Source organism: Vanessa tameamea, chromosome 15 (genome assembly GCF_037043105.1).
Source record: "Vanessa tameamea isolate UH-Manoa-2023 chromosome 15, ilVanTame1 primary haplotype, whole genome shotgun sequence".
Lineage (NCBI taxonomy): Eukaryota > Metazoa > Arthropoda > Insecta > Lepidoptera > Nymphalidae > Vanessa > Vanessa tameamea.
The window spans coordinates 2,692,154-2,708,909 of NC_087323.1; the positions used below are offsets into that span (position 1 = coordinate 2,692,154).

Below are 16,756 nucleotides of genomic sequence, written 5' to 3' on the forward strand. Positions count from 1 at the left end.
CGCACATTACAATTTTAAACGGTTCTATTATTAATAAGATATTTCTCTTAGTTACATGTAAATTGGATTTTAATAATGTAATCTGGAAATAACTTCGAAAGTATAATCTATATAGACGTAACTTTGTAAGTTGTCCTAACCGAATGCCAAAATCATTGTAAGGTAATCTCCACACTGACCTTGACACATGTGGTTGAAAATCCTTATACTATACATTGAAATGAACGGTCTAAAATTCTAATTTCTACATAGAAGTATGAGATCTTACGATTAAAAAAAATTAAAATAAAATTAACTGTAATTATAATGATATTATGGAATTACATGATTTGGTATAAAATAGCCTAAAAAAATAATAATAATTTTGGTCCACATGTGTCAATAAAATTTTACTCTATAAGTATATTTATTTATCTTTGGTGTCTATAATATGAATGTTGTCCATAGAGTAGCATTTCTACTTGAAAATGAATGTTTACCCCCATAGACATATAGCAAACTAAAGATATATCAATGTGTTCTAAGAAATTTGATTGACTTTTTTTAAATATTTTTTATTAAATAGTAACGAATGTTACCATTATTCGTATTATCTATGTATATCTGTTACATAACTGGAGAACGTTTTTTCATAGAACATATAGTTATATATTTTAATTACATATTCAGTGTGGAGATTTTATTAACCAATATTTTACTAAGCTAGTGGTTACACTGCGAACAAAATCACATATAAATAATCTAACTATAAAAATCAGGACATTAATATATGATAAAAGATTTACTAAAACTAATTAATGACTTTATGATTTTATTATCTGTGCTTATTGCTCCAGTGTAACCCCACCTTAATGTTTCTAAGTCAACATCGATATCCTACTGAAATAAAAATACAAAAAAAACATCAATACTCTGTGGTTTCATTTAAGTAAGAGTCCGTAAAAATTAACTTCACCTTAATAGATATAGAAATAATGTCATAAACATTATATGTGTTGTACCTGAAAAAAAAACATAATTAAAAAGACATACAATTTGTAATTGGATAAAGTAGATCGATGTTTAGAAGTTGGGGTTAAAATGAATCGATTTAAGAAAAATACAAAATACAATTTGGAAGATATATTTAGATAGATCATTTGCAATTCATACATATTTTATAAAATAATCTTTATTTTATTATTAAAACTAGCAGAGACCGCGACTTCGTGCGCCTTCTTTGAATTTAAGTTATTTGGATATTGTAGCGTGATTTTATTTTTATTCTATATATAATTTTAAAATAAAAGTAGCCTAAGTTACTCCTTATTGCATCCGCTATCTGCCAGTGAAAGTCCTGTCGAAATCCGTTCAGCCGTTCCAGAGATTAGCCGGAATTCACAGTCGTCCATTTTGTCTCAGTACGACCATTTTGTACAAAATATTTACAAATGATATATACATTTTTTTCTCGTTTATCGCTATTTCTATATGAAAAACGAATCAAAATCCATTGATAAGTTTAGAATAATTTACTTAAGATACAGACAAGAGACAAAAAACTACTCTGTTTTATATAATTTTTAAATAAGAAATCTTCGTCGGTTATGTTAAATCCCTACCGTTAAAGTTTTAATTTTGCAGACTTCTGAGTAAAAAATGAAATACTTACCAAAATATCTAGATGCCGAATTGAACTCTGCTGGCGTTCCTCTAATAATCTCATTATGTGAATTCACTTCAGGAGTACAAAGGACCTTAGCATCTGTGTTCCGTGTATATGATAGATAAGACCAGACATTCCAAAGTTTTGACGTTGCATTCCAAACGCGCCCAGTGAAATCTGCTTGTAGCTAAAACAAAAGACTGCTACCAAAATCCGGATCTTGTATGCTATTTCTTAGCATACAAAGTCCGTATTGTGGGTGGTAGGGATTTTTGCAAACCCGTTTAGGTGGTAGGTACAACCCAGTCATCAGATATTCTACCGTCAAACTGCAATACTATATATAGTACTACTATACCTTGGATTGAGAACAGTAACATCAATTTTAATGAAACTAAATTAATTCTGCGGCTTCAGTCTGGGCACACCCCATGCAATAAGTTTGCATTTCTGATGCGGAAAATAACATCTCCGAACTGCACGACTTGTAATGTACCTGATGATCTTTTGCACGTATTGATGGAATGTGCTCAGAACGAATCAGTTAGAACTACTCTTAATTTAGATCTAAGTCTGTTGGACAATGCAACAGGCATTTCAACAACAACAGACAATTCTGGCAGATCCAACGTCAAATCTCCCAAAAATGTTGTCCAAATTAAGTCATAGACCTGTGATTAATTAAGATAGTTTTAAGTTTAATATATATTATTTTTGTATCCTCCTAAGAATCAACCACAATCAAACCAGGGCGGCATGTTCGCTTATGCCAGAAAGCCCTTTTTTAGAAAAAAAAAATAGTACTACTATAGTATTTTTTTGTACTATAGTATTGTGTTTCGGTTTGAAGGATGAGTGAGCCAGTGTAACTACAGGCATTAGGGGCATAACCTCGTAGCTCGTTGGTAACGAATTATGAGTGACGGTGAGTGATCCAGTGTAACTACAGGTACAAGCAACTTAGTTCTCAAGGTTTGTGGCGCTTTTCTTACAACTCCAATGTCTATGGACGGTAAACGGTCAAACTTTAATCAAATTGAAATAAAAGTATTTTTTAAATCTAAGCTGATTTGTAGATCCGGCTTTGCTTTAGACCTCGAGATTCAAGAACTCTACAGTACTACAAGTTCTATAGTATCAAAAATTGTTGTTAATCACCTTATCCTGATCGACAGTCCACTGCAGGTTTGGTGCTGGAAGACCAGTCGAAGAACAGTTGAGCATTACACGGGTTGGAGATGATCCATCTTGGGTTTTGCTAGTGAGTGATGCATTCGATGGTGGAACTAAAAATTAACAAAGGTGTGATAAACCATGGTAAGTATACACAAACATGGATGGTGGTGAATCTGTTTAAGATCTTGTTTGACCGATCATCAATATTGTAGCCAATCAACTCTTTCAAGTATCAAAATGCATTAATAAAATTAAGATTATAAATATATCAGTCTATTGATTTGTTTAGTTCTTGCTATGTGAAGTTAGCATTTGGAGTGAGTATTAAAATTATTTATATATAACGTAAAATACCATAAACTTAATAAATACCAAAAAATGTTTTTGTAATTAATCTCTCGAAACTTGCGGGTTTCACATGATTATATATTATATTCTGCGTGATGTAAAAGATCCAAAATCTTCTCAAGAGGAGACGTTGCTGAGCAATGGAACATTTTGGGCTGTTACTTTATATATTTATATTACACAACGTACCAAGAATTTTAACGAGGTAGTCCTTTTTGCCAATCCGGAACATCGGTCTCTCGCCAGAAACTTCGCATGAGTATGTGAAATCGTTCACGGAGGGCTGGTAAGGTTCAAGAAGCATAACACACCTCCCTTCTTGTCCCCTATCTATGGTTACGGCGCAGTCCACGTGCATCACTGTCTGTGGTGTCTGGAACACTTCGCTTCGTGACAGTCCGTGTCTCTGTAACCAATTTAATGTACGCCCAGTTATGCCTAACGAATTAACAGTTGAATTGTGTAAAAAAATATACGAAATTATTTCATAATTATATTTTAACAATGAATAATGTACGGCTGCTTTAAAACAAACAGGTTACATTTTAATACATAAAAAAGTTTAAGAATGCTTTAAAAACTTTATTATAATAAATTAATTATTTTGTTACTAAATAATAAAATAAAACACATAAATATCTATGCAGCATATAATTTAAATTTTACCAGTATATTTTATATTCATATAAAATGCAATAAGATTTATTCTTACCTACCTACTATTAACGCAATTTGTCATCAAGTCAGTTAAATTTCAAAGCGGTATTCATTGAAGCTTGTAAACAAGCGCATAATAGGGAGGAAACAGATTGTTACTTGGTAAAATACTCGGAAGGGGAAGATTACCCACTCGGCTCGATATGATGAGTCAAATAGGTGAATATCCGAAAACGGACTTTACATTACGTATATAGCTACTCGTAAGCATTTTAGGCTAATTTACAATACGCGCAATCTAACTTTGCCTGTCTGAAATTAGTCACGAGTATGTCCATCGATGAAAGATATCGTTTTTTTATAAACAAAAGTGAGAAGGGCTGGTGTTATGTAAGACTAGATGCGTGGTTAAGATTGCCTAAATAATTTATCATAGTTATTTTTTACTGTTTTAAATGCGCAAATGTGTAAAATGTAATGCCAAGTCACATATATACTAGCTGTGCCATGCGGTTCCACCAGCGTTAAATTAGGATTATACATAACTTTATAGATTAGAGTAAATATATTATTAAAATATCTATTAAATCGAGTTTTAAACTAACTCAAACTTTAAGCTTAAATTAAAAAAATATTTTAAATAATTCATAATTAGATGCAAAAATAAAACAAAAATATATATAAAAAAAGTTTGTCAGAAGTGGGATTCGAACCCACGCCCTCAGAGAGGACCAGAACAGCTCGTATACCTACTAAGTAGGCAAGGGATACCTTGAGTCTGGCGCCTTAGACCGCTCGGCCATCCTGACGAGTAGTAATATAGTTGAAAATGTCGTTCATATGCAACAGTAACGTGTAACGATAATTTTATTAACGTAATATGTTTTTTTAAGATAATGTCATAAGGTCAGGGAAGTTGAAAGTATTTAATATTTCAATTGAATATCCCGATATGAGGAAGTTCTTAGAAAAGCAGGTAAAGGTGGTCTTGCGCCAGACTCTCCTTTGATTCGGCGTTTCATTGAATCATGAAAGGGAACGAATAGGGACAGATTTTTTAAATTTATATATTTTATATACTTTCTATCATCAAAATGTTTAAGTAATGTCGCATTGTATTACACTAAGAATTGATCAAGCAAATTGAATTGTGATTTCATATCTTAAATAAAAATAGTATTAAACATATAAGTGAAAGATACTCTGCTCGAAAAAACTCAATCCTTTTTTAAAACATGTAAACCTGGATACAACGAATTCAAATAAAATTAGCTAATAAATAATTGAATATTGAATACAATTTTATTTCGAACGTTGAAAAAGTAGCTGGAAAAAGTAAAACAAGGTACTACATATTCATGGAAACGGCTTTCCGTGATTAATAAAAATAATTACTCGCACGATATATTATGTGAAGGCTAATTAAGAATTATGGAAATCTTTGTATATCAGTGTTAATATACGCAAAATATGTTTCTACTAGTTTCTGCTCACGGCTTTACCTTTGTATAGAGTGGGGATGGGATGGGAGATTGGTAAATCAGGTCTTAGATTTTTTTTGTGGTATAGATAGGCGGACGAGCAAATTTATCACCTGATGGTCAGTGGTCGGAACCGCCCATAGTCAACGGTGCTGGTAAGAAATACTAACTATTCCTTACATCGTCATTGTGGCGCCGACATTGGGAACTAAGATGTACTAGGAGTAGAAGGATTTAGATAGGAGATAACATTTGATAGCCCAGTAAAGAAATAAACAGACAAGTACTATAATAATAGTCATTTGTTTCGTATATTTTTAATATTATTTTTATGTTTTAATTAGTGTTAAGTCTATTCAGCATTGATCGTATTCATGCATAGTCTTCAAGGGAACTGTCAAGAATCGAAGACGTTAAGATTTCCTCATACAACATTACTACTTTTAAACTATTAAATACTAATATAAGCAAACTTACTTTCCCCTGTATGATATTAGATTATAATATATGTTCTAAAATGTCATGTATGCAAACCTCAGGTCGGTAAATCATGAACTGCTGCCCATTGTTAAATAATCTGACTGACTGTAGGGTGTCATTGGACAGAGTTTGCCACCCACACGTAACTTCCCATCCCAGGTCTGGACGCCATTCACCCGTAACGTTCACCTCTATTGCATGTGCTATTGTCGCTGCAAAAATTGTAACAGGTTAATGACCTTTATAAATGAATTTACAAGCAATTTTCACCATTTAAAAAAAAAAGTAACTGTTTTAAACATAACAAAGATGTTCAGTAACAATATTTATGACATGCATTTTAACTAAATTAACAATCCTCTCCTTCATTAATAAAATACATAAACCTCTGTACAAAAACACTAGAACGTAATGCAATTCTTGATATTTTTTATTTTAATAAAAAATAAATACAACTTATAAATGTTGCTGTATAATTAGTTAAACAGTTTTGTCTTTTTCTTTCTAATGCTGAAACAATGATGACAGAAAGAGATAAATCAGTGTTAAAATAACTCTCGCTAAACAACGTTTAATAAGTAAAGCTGTAAATTTCTATGCGATATTTACGTGATAACATAATAAGTGTAACTGTTCTTATTTTGATTTTTCTCTTATGTTGATAATTAAAATGCATAATACGTATCAACGGAATCATTCAACGTGTCTTTCTACCAATTCAATTTACATGAATTTTTTAGTCGATTTATTAATTTACACACGCACTACAGATATATGACAATACAATAATATATACTAAAAATTGTTCTAGTATATTGAACAGGATGAAAAAATAAAATGAATAAAATGATTACTTTTTTATTATTAAGATTGTAATTTATGTACGTACACAAATGGTTGATTTACAAATGATCTTAGCTACTCTGTAAAATAATTTCTTCAATGAATATTAAACATATTAATTAGTCTATTTTTATTGGTCTATATTAATATAAATATATTAGTTGTATAATTTAACAATAATTTTTAATGTATTATAATAAATTAAATTTTATTATTGAAGGAGAGGATTGTTAATTTTATAAATATGTAAAAATGAAATGGTCAATTTTTTTTTTAATTTTTTTTTAATAATATGTGAAAAGGAATCTTATAATTAAAACTTGAATTTTATTGATTGAATTTAGTTTATAAAATTATATAGATTGTTACTTATAAAAAAATATTGTGATGTTTTATTTATTTTTATGTAAAATAGGCAGATAAGTTTGACTTATCAGTGAGTCGAGATGGCCCAGTGGTTAGAACGCGTGCATCTTAACCGATGATTACGGGTTCAAATCCAGGCAAGCACCACTGAATTTTCAGTGCTTAATTTGTGTTTATAATTCATCTCGTGAGGAAACCTGCATATGTCTAATTTCAACGAAATTCTGCCACACGTGTATTCCCCCAACCCGCATTGGAGCAGCGTGATGGAATATGCTCCTCTCCTCAAAGGGAGAGGAGGCCTTAGCCCAGCAGTGGGAAATTTACAGGCTGTTAATGTAATGTAATGTATCAGTGGTCACCACCGCCCATAGAGGCACTGTGAGCTCTATTAACAATCACGTAATATCAATATGTTACTAACAACCAACCTAGTAAATAACGTACTTATATATTTATATTGTAAAGTATAATCTTATAAAATATATCATTAATTTTCATTGCAATTCAAAATGAAACGAATCAAATTGAATTCCCAAAGGTTATTTAATAAGACTTTTGTAGAACGAATGGTAACTTCGTTGCATTTTATTTCTTATCAAACGCAATCACTTAAACTGCTAAAGCGGTTTTGCATTTAGAAATAAACAAACGTTGTTTACGGCGCTAAAACTTTTATTTACATAAGTAAATTGTTTTTGTCAGGCGCAAGTGGATTAAACAATTAATTATGCAAATGTGAGGTATGAACCTAAACAAGGGCGGGTCACGCGGATTATTCACGTAATACCTTCGAAATAATTACTCTTTAAGTTTTAATTTTGTAACGTTTTTTGATAAGATAACACACGAATGCATTTAAGGCTTCTTGAGATTGTTTATAATTTTTTTTTATTTTTTATTAATGGAAGTACAGACAATTGCAAAAATAGTATTCATCACATTACAGAATATCTTGGAATTTATGACTAAGTGATAAAAAATAACGACATGTAACTATAAAATGTACAAAATGGGAAAAGCTGTTTCGCGGTTTTGCCATCATTCCACGTTTTTTAAATATTTAATAAATATTGGACAACATCACATACATTACTCTGATCCCAATGTAAGTAGCTAAAGCACTTGTGTTATGGAAAATCAGAAGTAACGACGGTACCACATACACCCAGACCCAAGACAACATAGAAAACTAATGAACTTTTTCTACATCGATACGGCCGGGTATCGAACCCGGGACCTCGGAGGGGCGTACCCATGAAGACGGGTGTACACACTACTCGACCACGGAGGTCGTCAATTCCAAGTGGTCACGAAAATTTTGATCTGTATATAATAAATTATGTTCCAAATTTAAATAGTTTTATTTATTAAAGTTTTTTGTACCAATACCACGGTCATGTCTTCAACATAATAAATACTTGAATGTGACTTGAGAAAAAGAGGGAGAAAGAAAGATAGAGGGAGAAAGAAAGATAGAGGGAGAGAGAGATTAAATATGTATAATAATTCAAAATAAAACATACAAAGATCTTACTAATAAATGGTATATGATAAATAATATTTACATGCAACATATGACGATATTTATATTTCGTTTGAAAATTGCCTTAATAATTGTGTGCATATAATTTTATTTCAAATACCGATTTATTACAAAATCTCACCTCATTTAAGTGTGTCACAGTATATTTTTTTTAAATAATGATTTATTAATCTGATTGTTTTAATAAGTAGTGTGCAAAACATTTTCAGTAAAATCTCAAAGTCAGTTTGATGGTGACAAAGCGAAGTTACGCAAAAATAAAGGAAATATCCCCCCCCACCCAAGACGGTATTTCATATGGTGAAAGAAAGGAAATATTGAAATTGCGCTAATTATTGTAAAGTTATTTTGATAACTCATACTCATATTATTGGGTTCTGGTTTGAAAATGAGTGAGCCAGTGTAACTCTATAGTTAAAAGTGTGCTTGTGTGTGCTCAGTTTCCCTTTTTTACGGCGCTCAATGTAACATAATAACGACTGAATAGATTTTCATATTAATCATAAAAACATAAAAAAAGTATTAAACCATTTTAAAAGTAGTTTAAATATGTCACGTAGATTACAGTTTATGAAGCTTAAATAGTCATTCACCCAGTTATGTTTTATTTTTTTAAATTAGACAAATTACCGAACGCATGCGAGGGGAGGGGCAGTTATATCTCGTCAATTTGACAACAATTGTAGACTTCTCCTCTTTGATACAATGTGTTCCTTTGAACTTGGACGTTTTAATTACATTATACATTTTTTTTAACTTTTACTTTATTGTAATTGTATTATATGTTACTTATTTTGTATATCTTCTACTGTAGAATTACATAAACTACTCCATTGACAGAGTGTTAAAAAACAGTCGTGACAGAATTTCACCCAAAATTTAAAGAACAAGTGAACTATAGAACACAATACAATGCGCCTGTTAAAAGTAAAACACAGGTACATTCTCTATTCCCTGACTTATAATCGGCTAGAACGGCAATCTAACACGAATGGGGAAAGAACATCGCCAGTGATTCTAGGCGTGCGCTACGTCGAAGCATATTACCGGTGTTAGGGGAGTCGCGTTGGAGCGATTACCAAGGGCGCCGAATTCGGGAGATCGCCGAAGTATTCTACCACTCGTACTACATACCCTCAATACTTTACGCCTAGCATTAGAGTAGGTCCTCGATCACAGGGCACGAAAAAATAACAAAAATATTGTCCACGATTTCTACTGTCAAAGACCCTAAAACCAGACTTCCTTGTGGCTCAGTACAACCTTGGTGGTATGTAAAAGAGCGCCAAATGCATGTCTAGTCCGGAGCGCCTAGGTGGTTAACGCGAGCCCTGTGTAAAACTAAACTCACTAACTTCAGGCTTATATTAAGAATTTACTGAAAAAACAACGACTTATTCAAGATTTTTAAAAGTATCAACAAGGAAAGTGATCGTCTGCTGGTATTGATTTTTACAACTGTCTTAAATCATGCATTGCATGTTAATTTACTTAATCAATATTGTAGTCATGTTTCCAGTTTAAACTGGATAGTCTGTGACTATTTTAACTGGGACATAGCATCTATAATGGATCCGACAGTGGACGGATCAAGCTAAATTGGATTATATTATGAATACTTCACGAACGACCTCGTGAATGAATTCCAGCATAAATACAAATAGATGACGATACCATTACACGATGTAACGCACAGACGGACAGTTATAATACATGCAGGGAATGTTCTTATGAATAAATATCACAGACATTGTAAACGCACACCTTTGTGACGTGCTAACGGCTTTTTAAATGCACGGCTTATGAAGTTATTAATAATTCAATTCACATTTGACTTTTGTTGATTAAACGGTATTCAGTATATACATATTGATTGTTAACAAATATGTATAAATTGTGCTGTAAAATGAACGTTAAAGCACAGCCAGGGCCTATCCCTCATCCCGAGGAGAATATTTGGAGCGGGTTCTACCACTTGACTGGTTACTATAGTGCTGCAGTGCGTGTTGGTTAGGTTAGGTTAGAAGTAAATATTAATAATAGTTACGTTCGAAGTAAAACTTCGTGGTGAAAAAGCGTGGTTTCAGTAGGTATGACTTCTTCACTTTCGAGCACGAGTTTTTTTTTTAATGTGATATATAGGCGAACGGGCAAATGGACCACCAGATGGTCACCATCGCCTATAGACATGGGCGTAATAAACAATATTAAATATTTCTTAAATCATATCAATCTGTCTTGGGAGCTAAGATGTTATGTCCCTTGTGACTGCACTGGTTCTCTCACCCTTCAAACCGGAACAGCACAATACTGAGTATTGCTATTTGGCGGTAGAATATCTGATAAGTGGGTGGTACCTACCCAGACGAGCTTTCACAAAGTCCTGTCACAAAGTGAGATGAAAAAGAGACACAATTAATCTTGAATGACAATGAATTTGAATCAGTGATCTTGGGTTAACACAGATGCCTAATCCTTTGGACTATACCAGCTCTACGTAAAATAATAGGTATTTCAAAGAAAACATATTTTATTTGAATACTAGTATTTTTTTTAACTAAACATAAGATATAAAATTGTTAAAATAACATTATAATTGCTAAAAATATGATCTGTCTAATTGTCCGTTTGTCCTATAAAGAAACTTTCATGTAAATAAATGTCCCCAGTCCACGCAAATTGTAATTGAAAGCGTTGTAATTTATTTTTACATATACATTTAATAAAATTGATCAAATCATTCTGATTCCCACAGGGATTAAGTTATAAAATTAAATAAACCTTGTTCCATAAGCGCTATATTTATTTACTACATATATTTTATAAAAGCCCATCTCCTTTTATTCTACAAGAACAGACTCAGAACACTTTGAAGAAAATTGTGAAATGTCAGAAGTTGATATGCAAAATTGATTGTTATAATTATTAAATTAAAAGTACACACGAATCAAAATAGCGTAGCAACTTTATTCGTCTCTAACATCAACGGTCATCAAGACAAATATCTATTTCACATAACAAATTTCAACTAAAATGCATTAATAATGTAGTTTCACTTTAAAATGTTACTATGATCGTTAAATGATATTAGTATAATTTAATAATATTGAACTTTATACAAAGTAGTCTTGTTATAGTCAGTTTTCGGTATATAAGAATTCCTTAATATGCTCAATTGGTGCGTCGTGCGCGCCTTGATACTTTAATAAAGCATATTTAGGACTACTTGTGACAATGTGGATACGCGCATGTCGTAATGAGACCCATTAGAAGTCAATAGTTTCATTGCTAAGCGTTTCTCAAACTTTTTAATGCCATAACATCCTAAATAATAAAACAAATAAATGATTCTTATGACTTTTTTAAAATAATCATCTTATGTTTTTAGAAATCACTAGTGTGCGTATTACATAACACAAATCTAAAAACAAACTATTACTTGTTTTTATTCGAAGTGTAATTCGATAGGGTATCAAGATTCGCGGTTAGATTTCTGGGGATTCGAAAATAATAATATATTAGCTTTTAAAATAATATTACATAAAATAAAACACACTCGTAATCAAATAATTTTTCTTATTATTATTAACGTATTATCGAATGAGAATAACAGAATTATTTTTGAAGTGTAATTTGTCTGAATAACCAGACGCTTACGTATTTTTTTGATTCTAAATTTAAAAATTACAAAATCGCGCCTCGTCTTTATCGCTCAGTATCGTGTAATAATAATTATAATGATGCGAACTTATGAACTATGAAGATGCGTCTTAAGTGGTCACGCGACTCACGCGTTCAAGCATTCAGCTTCTTTACAGTTTTAATAAAAGCATACGCTTTTGAATCGAATCTAAAATGTGAGTGACATAAGTCCTATTAATAATAAATTGAATAATTTTAAAATAAAAGAATGTACATACATACATATGTATATACCAGTATATAGCCCATTCCAATCGAAGTAGGAATAAAGATAAACAAAACTTAGATTTACGTATTTCATGCGATTTGCCTTTGCTAATAACTCAGCTATATTGTGTACTACTAAGAGTTTATGATTAATATATCTTTATTTATAATACAACACTTATCTACTTATTTCCACCTTAATTTTTTAATTTTAATTCCAAAATTCCGATAACAGTTTCGTCGACGTTGAAAACGCCATTTTGTTGAAAACGCCATTTTTATGCAAATCCATAGTGAATATCACAGATTAATCAAGCTCTCGACCAATGATATCGCGTCAATTTACTGGCAATTGTTGTTTATTTGGCTTTTTTCCTCTTATAGTTGGAATAAAGTATACGTTGGCATGATTAGTTTATAAAGCTACGTTTAAGTTGAAGGGTTCAAATACCTTTTCGGGTCAAACATTTAAATAGTATGAAACAAACACGCCATTCTTATAATTAATATTATAGTATAATTTTATTATTTGCATTTTTTTTTAAGTACAACACCAAAAAGACGTAAGTACATTTAAATTCAGTGATGATTGCCGTTCTTCACTTGTTTCTTATCTCATCTTATCAAAGGTTTTAAATCTTTTTCAAAATACTTTTATAATCTTTTAATCCTAGTTTTATGTAGATATAAAGTTATTATGTGAATGTTATCGTGTACTGAAAGCATATTATATTAACCAAATGTCTTTTTATAGCTGCCATCAAAACTAAGTGCAATTATGAGATCCCTTTATGGATGCTTTGAGTTATTTAGTAATTGGTTCCAATTGAGAATAATTAAAGAGACATCTGCAATGGACGGGTTTGATGTGAAAAATTAAAAATGCAAGACGGGGTGCGGGCACCGTGCATCTGGGTCGCATTTAACTGCATAATTCAAAGGTGATCATTTTGTTTTTTTATTTGGATTATTTGTATATGTTCGCAAATTCTTTTATTGGTTTTTTACGAAAGTTGAATTTGGAAAGTCAGAGAAGCGAAAGCGTAAGAATTGACTGGGTTTTAAAAGTGAAGTGGAGTTTATGAACTCCTGTATAAATCCAATATTTGTGGGTTCAATGGGAACTTTTTTCGTAATGAAAGTCTTTCAAAGTCGTATAAATAATTTGGTATAAACGTTGTATCCTTAAATATTTCTTTCTTCTGTATTATTAAAAAAAATCGTTTACAATCGGTAACGATATTGAGGAATGAACAGAAAAACTTTGAATTTGTGTAAAACTTCACTTATTTGAGTAGCTTACGGGTCTGTGGCAAGATCATGAGTTAGTTAAAAGTTAGTTGGGTTTTTGTGTTATGTCCCAGTAGAAGTCCGAAGCTTGGTACTTGACAGTGTTACAGTTCCTTATCTTAAAATCGCCTGAACTCTTGCTGGTTGTGTTTGATTGCCGTTCTATCCAATTATGAGAGCCAGGGTAGAAAGAGTGCACCTGTATTTGTGGACAGACTCCAACTATAATAATTCCTCAATTGAAAATCCTACGATAATATATTATGTATAAATACTAATTATACCAAAATTAATTAAGGAAAATAAATTATTTGGTTTTTATTAATTTATTTTAATTATTTACAAACAGACGTATTTGATAATCATCTAATCGTAAACGTATTTGAATAAATAATATATTAACGATATCTTTTTTGTGATCAATGTCGTTGACTGGCTGACATTTATTTTCAGACAGCCAATGACTTATCGTCAAATAGTCAAAAATCATCTATGTTGTGGCGCAGCATGCAAATTCATTATTTGATATTTTTAATACCTACTTTACCTATAAGGGGGAGGGGTGGAGAAAGTTAATTAATACTGAGTCTTATTCTTTCCAATGTTAAATAAACAGAAACAAATTAATAAGTATTTAACTAAATACGCGCCAATAAACGTTATTTTTGTAACGAAGTTCTTTGACGCGGCTTACAGTGGAGTGAGCTGGCAGAAAACGCAAGGAAAAAGTTATTTTTGCAGGCGTCCTTTTCCGACTTTTCTTTCTCTCTTTCTATTGTATATGGTTTTATATACCATTGGTTAAAGTTATATTTTGTTATCGTTTTAATTCAGATGACATTTATAACAACAATTTAATTTTTTGTCATTGAATTGTTCTCCTTGTTGATTTATTTCGAGTCATTTCATAAAAAATATATGTCGAAAGCAACTATTTCCCAGCTGGGTGCACCACGACAATACTCTTACGATTACCTTAGATCGTTTATAACTAAAGTTAGGGTCGATATCCTAACTGGAACTGATCTGTTAACAATTTTGGCCATTGCACTTTTTGGACTTATTTTTTCATGTTATAAAAAAAACTTGTGTATGAGTGAATTTGAAATGGTAACATGAAGACTACATGACAAAAAAAAAGAGAAATATCCCGCGCCTTTCTTTCGACGGTTCTTCTCGTGTCTGAGGTGTTTCTTTCCGAGCCGGTGGTAGATTTCTTAGTGTAATGCTTCATACGTGTAATATTTAATAAATAATTTTGAGTTTGTCATTGTTGCTCGCTAAACTGCCAATTAAGTGGCAAATCGCTCAACACGGACAATATCACACATTTAGATTATTTTTTCATGTTTATTTTTTTACAAATTTAAATTGTGAATGAGTGTTATAATAGTAGAGCACAAATAATAAATTACATTTCCCATAATAATTAATATTATTTTATTATAAATACGTAGATTAATATTACTTTATTAAATAATAACTACGCCTAAGAAGTACTTCTCACGTATGTACGTACACCTTTTTATAGTTTTGAGGTATATGCAGATGTTCCGTGTGTGTTTAATGTAATGTTATTTTGGTAAACATTTTGTTTGTGATGTGACTATAAATAAAGATTTTATCAATTTATTCAATGCAACTATTGTATAATTATTGTACTTTGTATAATGCTTTTGTTTTGTATAATGTTGTTATTAATTGTATTATATATATGTAATAATAACTTGTTTATTGTTCGTGTTATAAGCGCTCAAGTATTGTTTCAAATCACATCAAATCAAATTCCTTTATTCAATGTAGAGGCAAAGCACTTATTGATTGTAAAGTTAAAAACTACCACCGCGTCGGGAATGAAAATACCCAGACCTGAGAAGAATCGGCGAAACAAATTTAGCGGGATTTATTTTTGACATTTTTTTAATGAATGTTTACATATTTCAATATCATAAAGAAATAGCCAGGAGGCGAACCTTCCCTTCCAAGATGTGCTATCAACTGCGAATTCACTAATTGTATTACTAGACACAAGCGTTCTCAAACATTTTTTTTTTTAATTTGGCAATTTTATGTACTTTGAACGCTTTCTGGGATCCTGCTGTAAAAGTATTTTTTGTGTTTTGTTATCTAATCTTTCAAACACAGATGTGTTTTCCGTAACTTTGATTATTTTTCTTTTTTTTTTTTAGTTGTCATAATAAAATAATATTACCTATATCTAGAAGTAGGATACGACATAAATATGAACTGAATAATAACACGCGGTTCACTAATTCAGAAATCATTATTAAGATATGGTAAAAAAAAAATGTTTAATGTTAATGACCTTCATGATTTCATGCAATAATTTTTTTATAAAATTAAAATTGCAATAATATTATAATTCAAAAACGACTTTTACATATCTATATTACATAATAACCCTTTGATAATTACCCAACAGTAGCCATGCTATAATCGCTCCACTAATTCCGGAGGTCATCACAATAGTCACAGTTATTAATCAAAATAAATGGAACTGTAAACAAAACAATTAACTGAAATATAAAACACGTCCACTTTATAATACCGTTTTGACTAAACTGTCTGTAGTTTAAAAGCTGCGCGCGCGACGACAATGACAGGACGTTAAAGTACATTCGAATAAAGCATGTGCGTCAACTCTGACAATGATACTGTACTGGTATATTTTAGTACATTATGATTTTATACTAAATATCTTCTTGTTTATAATTATTATCTATAAATCTTTGTGCCACTGTTTAGGACCCCCATAAAATCAAAATAAAAAAATACTTTATTCAAGTAAGCTCTTACAAGCACTTTTGAATCGCCATTTAACAAACTATATTAAGTGAAGCTACCATCGGGTCAGAATGTAGATTCTACCGAGAACAGTCGGCAAGAAACTCAGTAGTTACTCTTTTTCAACATCTAAAAATACAGTCATGTTAGTTAAATTACACAATTACAAGGCACAGAAATGTCATCTTTTTTTTTGTTGCATAGTTTTTC

At 31.2% G+C, this 16,756-nt stretch overlaps 1 protein-coding gene and 1 non-coding gene across 2 annotated transcripts; both read right to left on the reverse strand.

Annotated features, from left to right (window-relative positions):
- Positions 1 to 576: 576 nt before the first annotated feature.
- On the reverse strand, positions 577 to 16,343 carry LOC113399115 (uncharacterized). The gene is made up of 6 exons (XM_026638153.2): positions 16,178 to 16,343; positions 5,842 to 5,999; positions 3,359 to 3,575; positions 2,804 to 2,931; positions 1,652 to 1,832; positions 577 to 1,001 (listed from the first exon to the last, which is right to left on the reverse strand). The coding sequence occupies exons 1-6, from the start codon at positions 16,221 to 16,223 to the stop codon at positions 952 to 954; spliced, it is 780 nt and encodes a 259-aa protein (XP_026493938.2). The 5' UTR covers positions 16,224 to 16,343; the 3' UTR covers positions 577 to 951.
- On the reverse strand, positions 4,519 to 4,635 carry Trnal-caa (transfer RNA leucine (anticodon CAA)). Its single transcript has 2 exons — positions 4,598 to 4,635; positions 4,519 to 4,563 (listed from the first exon to the last, which is right to left on the reverse strand). It is a non-coding gene; the product is annotated as a tRNA-Leu (tRNA).
- Positions 16,344 to 16,756: the final 413 nt, after the last annotated feature.

Coding starts and splice junctions, on each gene's coding strand:
- LOC113399115 (XM_026638153.2), bottom strand. CDS start 16,223: ATGACCTCCGGAATTAGTGGAGCGATTATAGCATGGCTACTGTTGG. Junction 6,000..16,177: donor TATAGCATGGCTACTGTTGG/GTAATTATCAAA, acceptor CAATTTTTGCAG/CGACAATAGCACATGCAATA. Junction 1,002..1,651: donor TTCGGCATCTAGATATTTTG/GTAAGTATTTCA, acceptor TTTTTTTTTCAG/GTACAACACATATAATGTTT.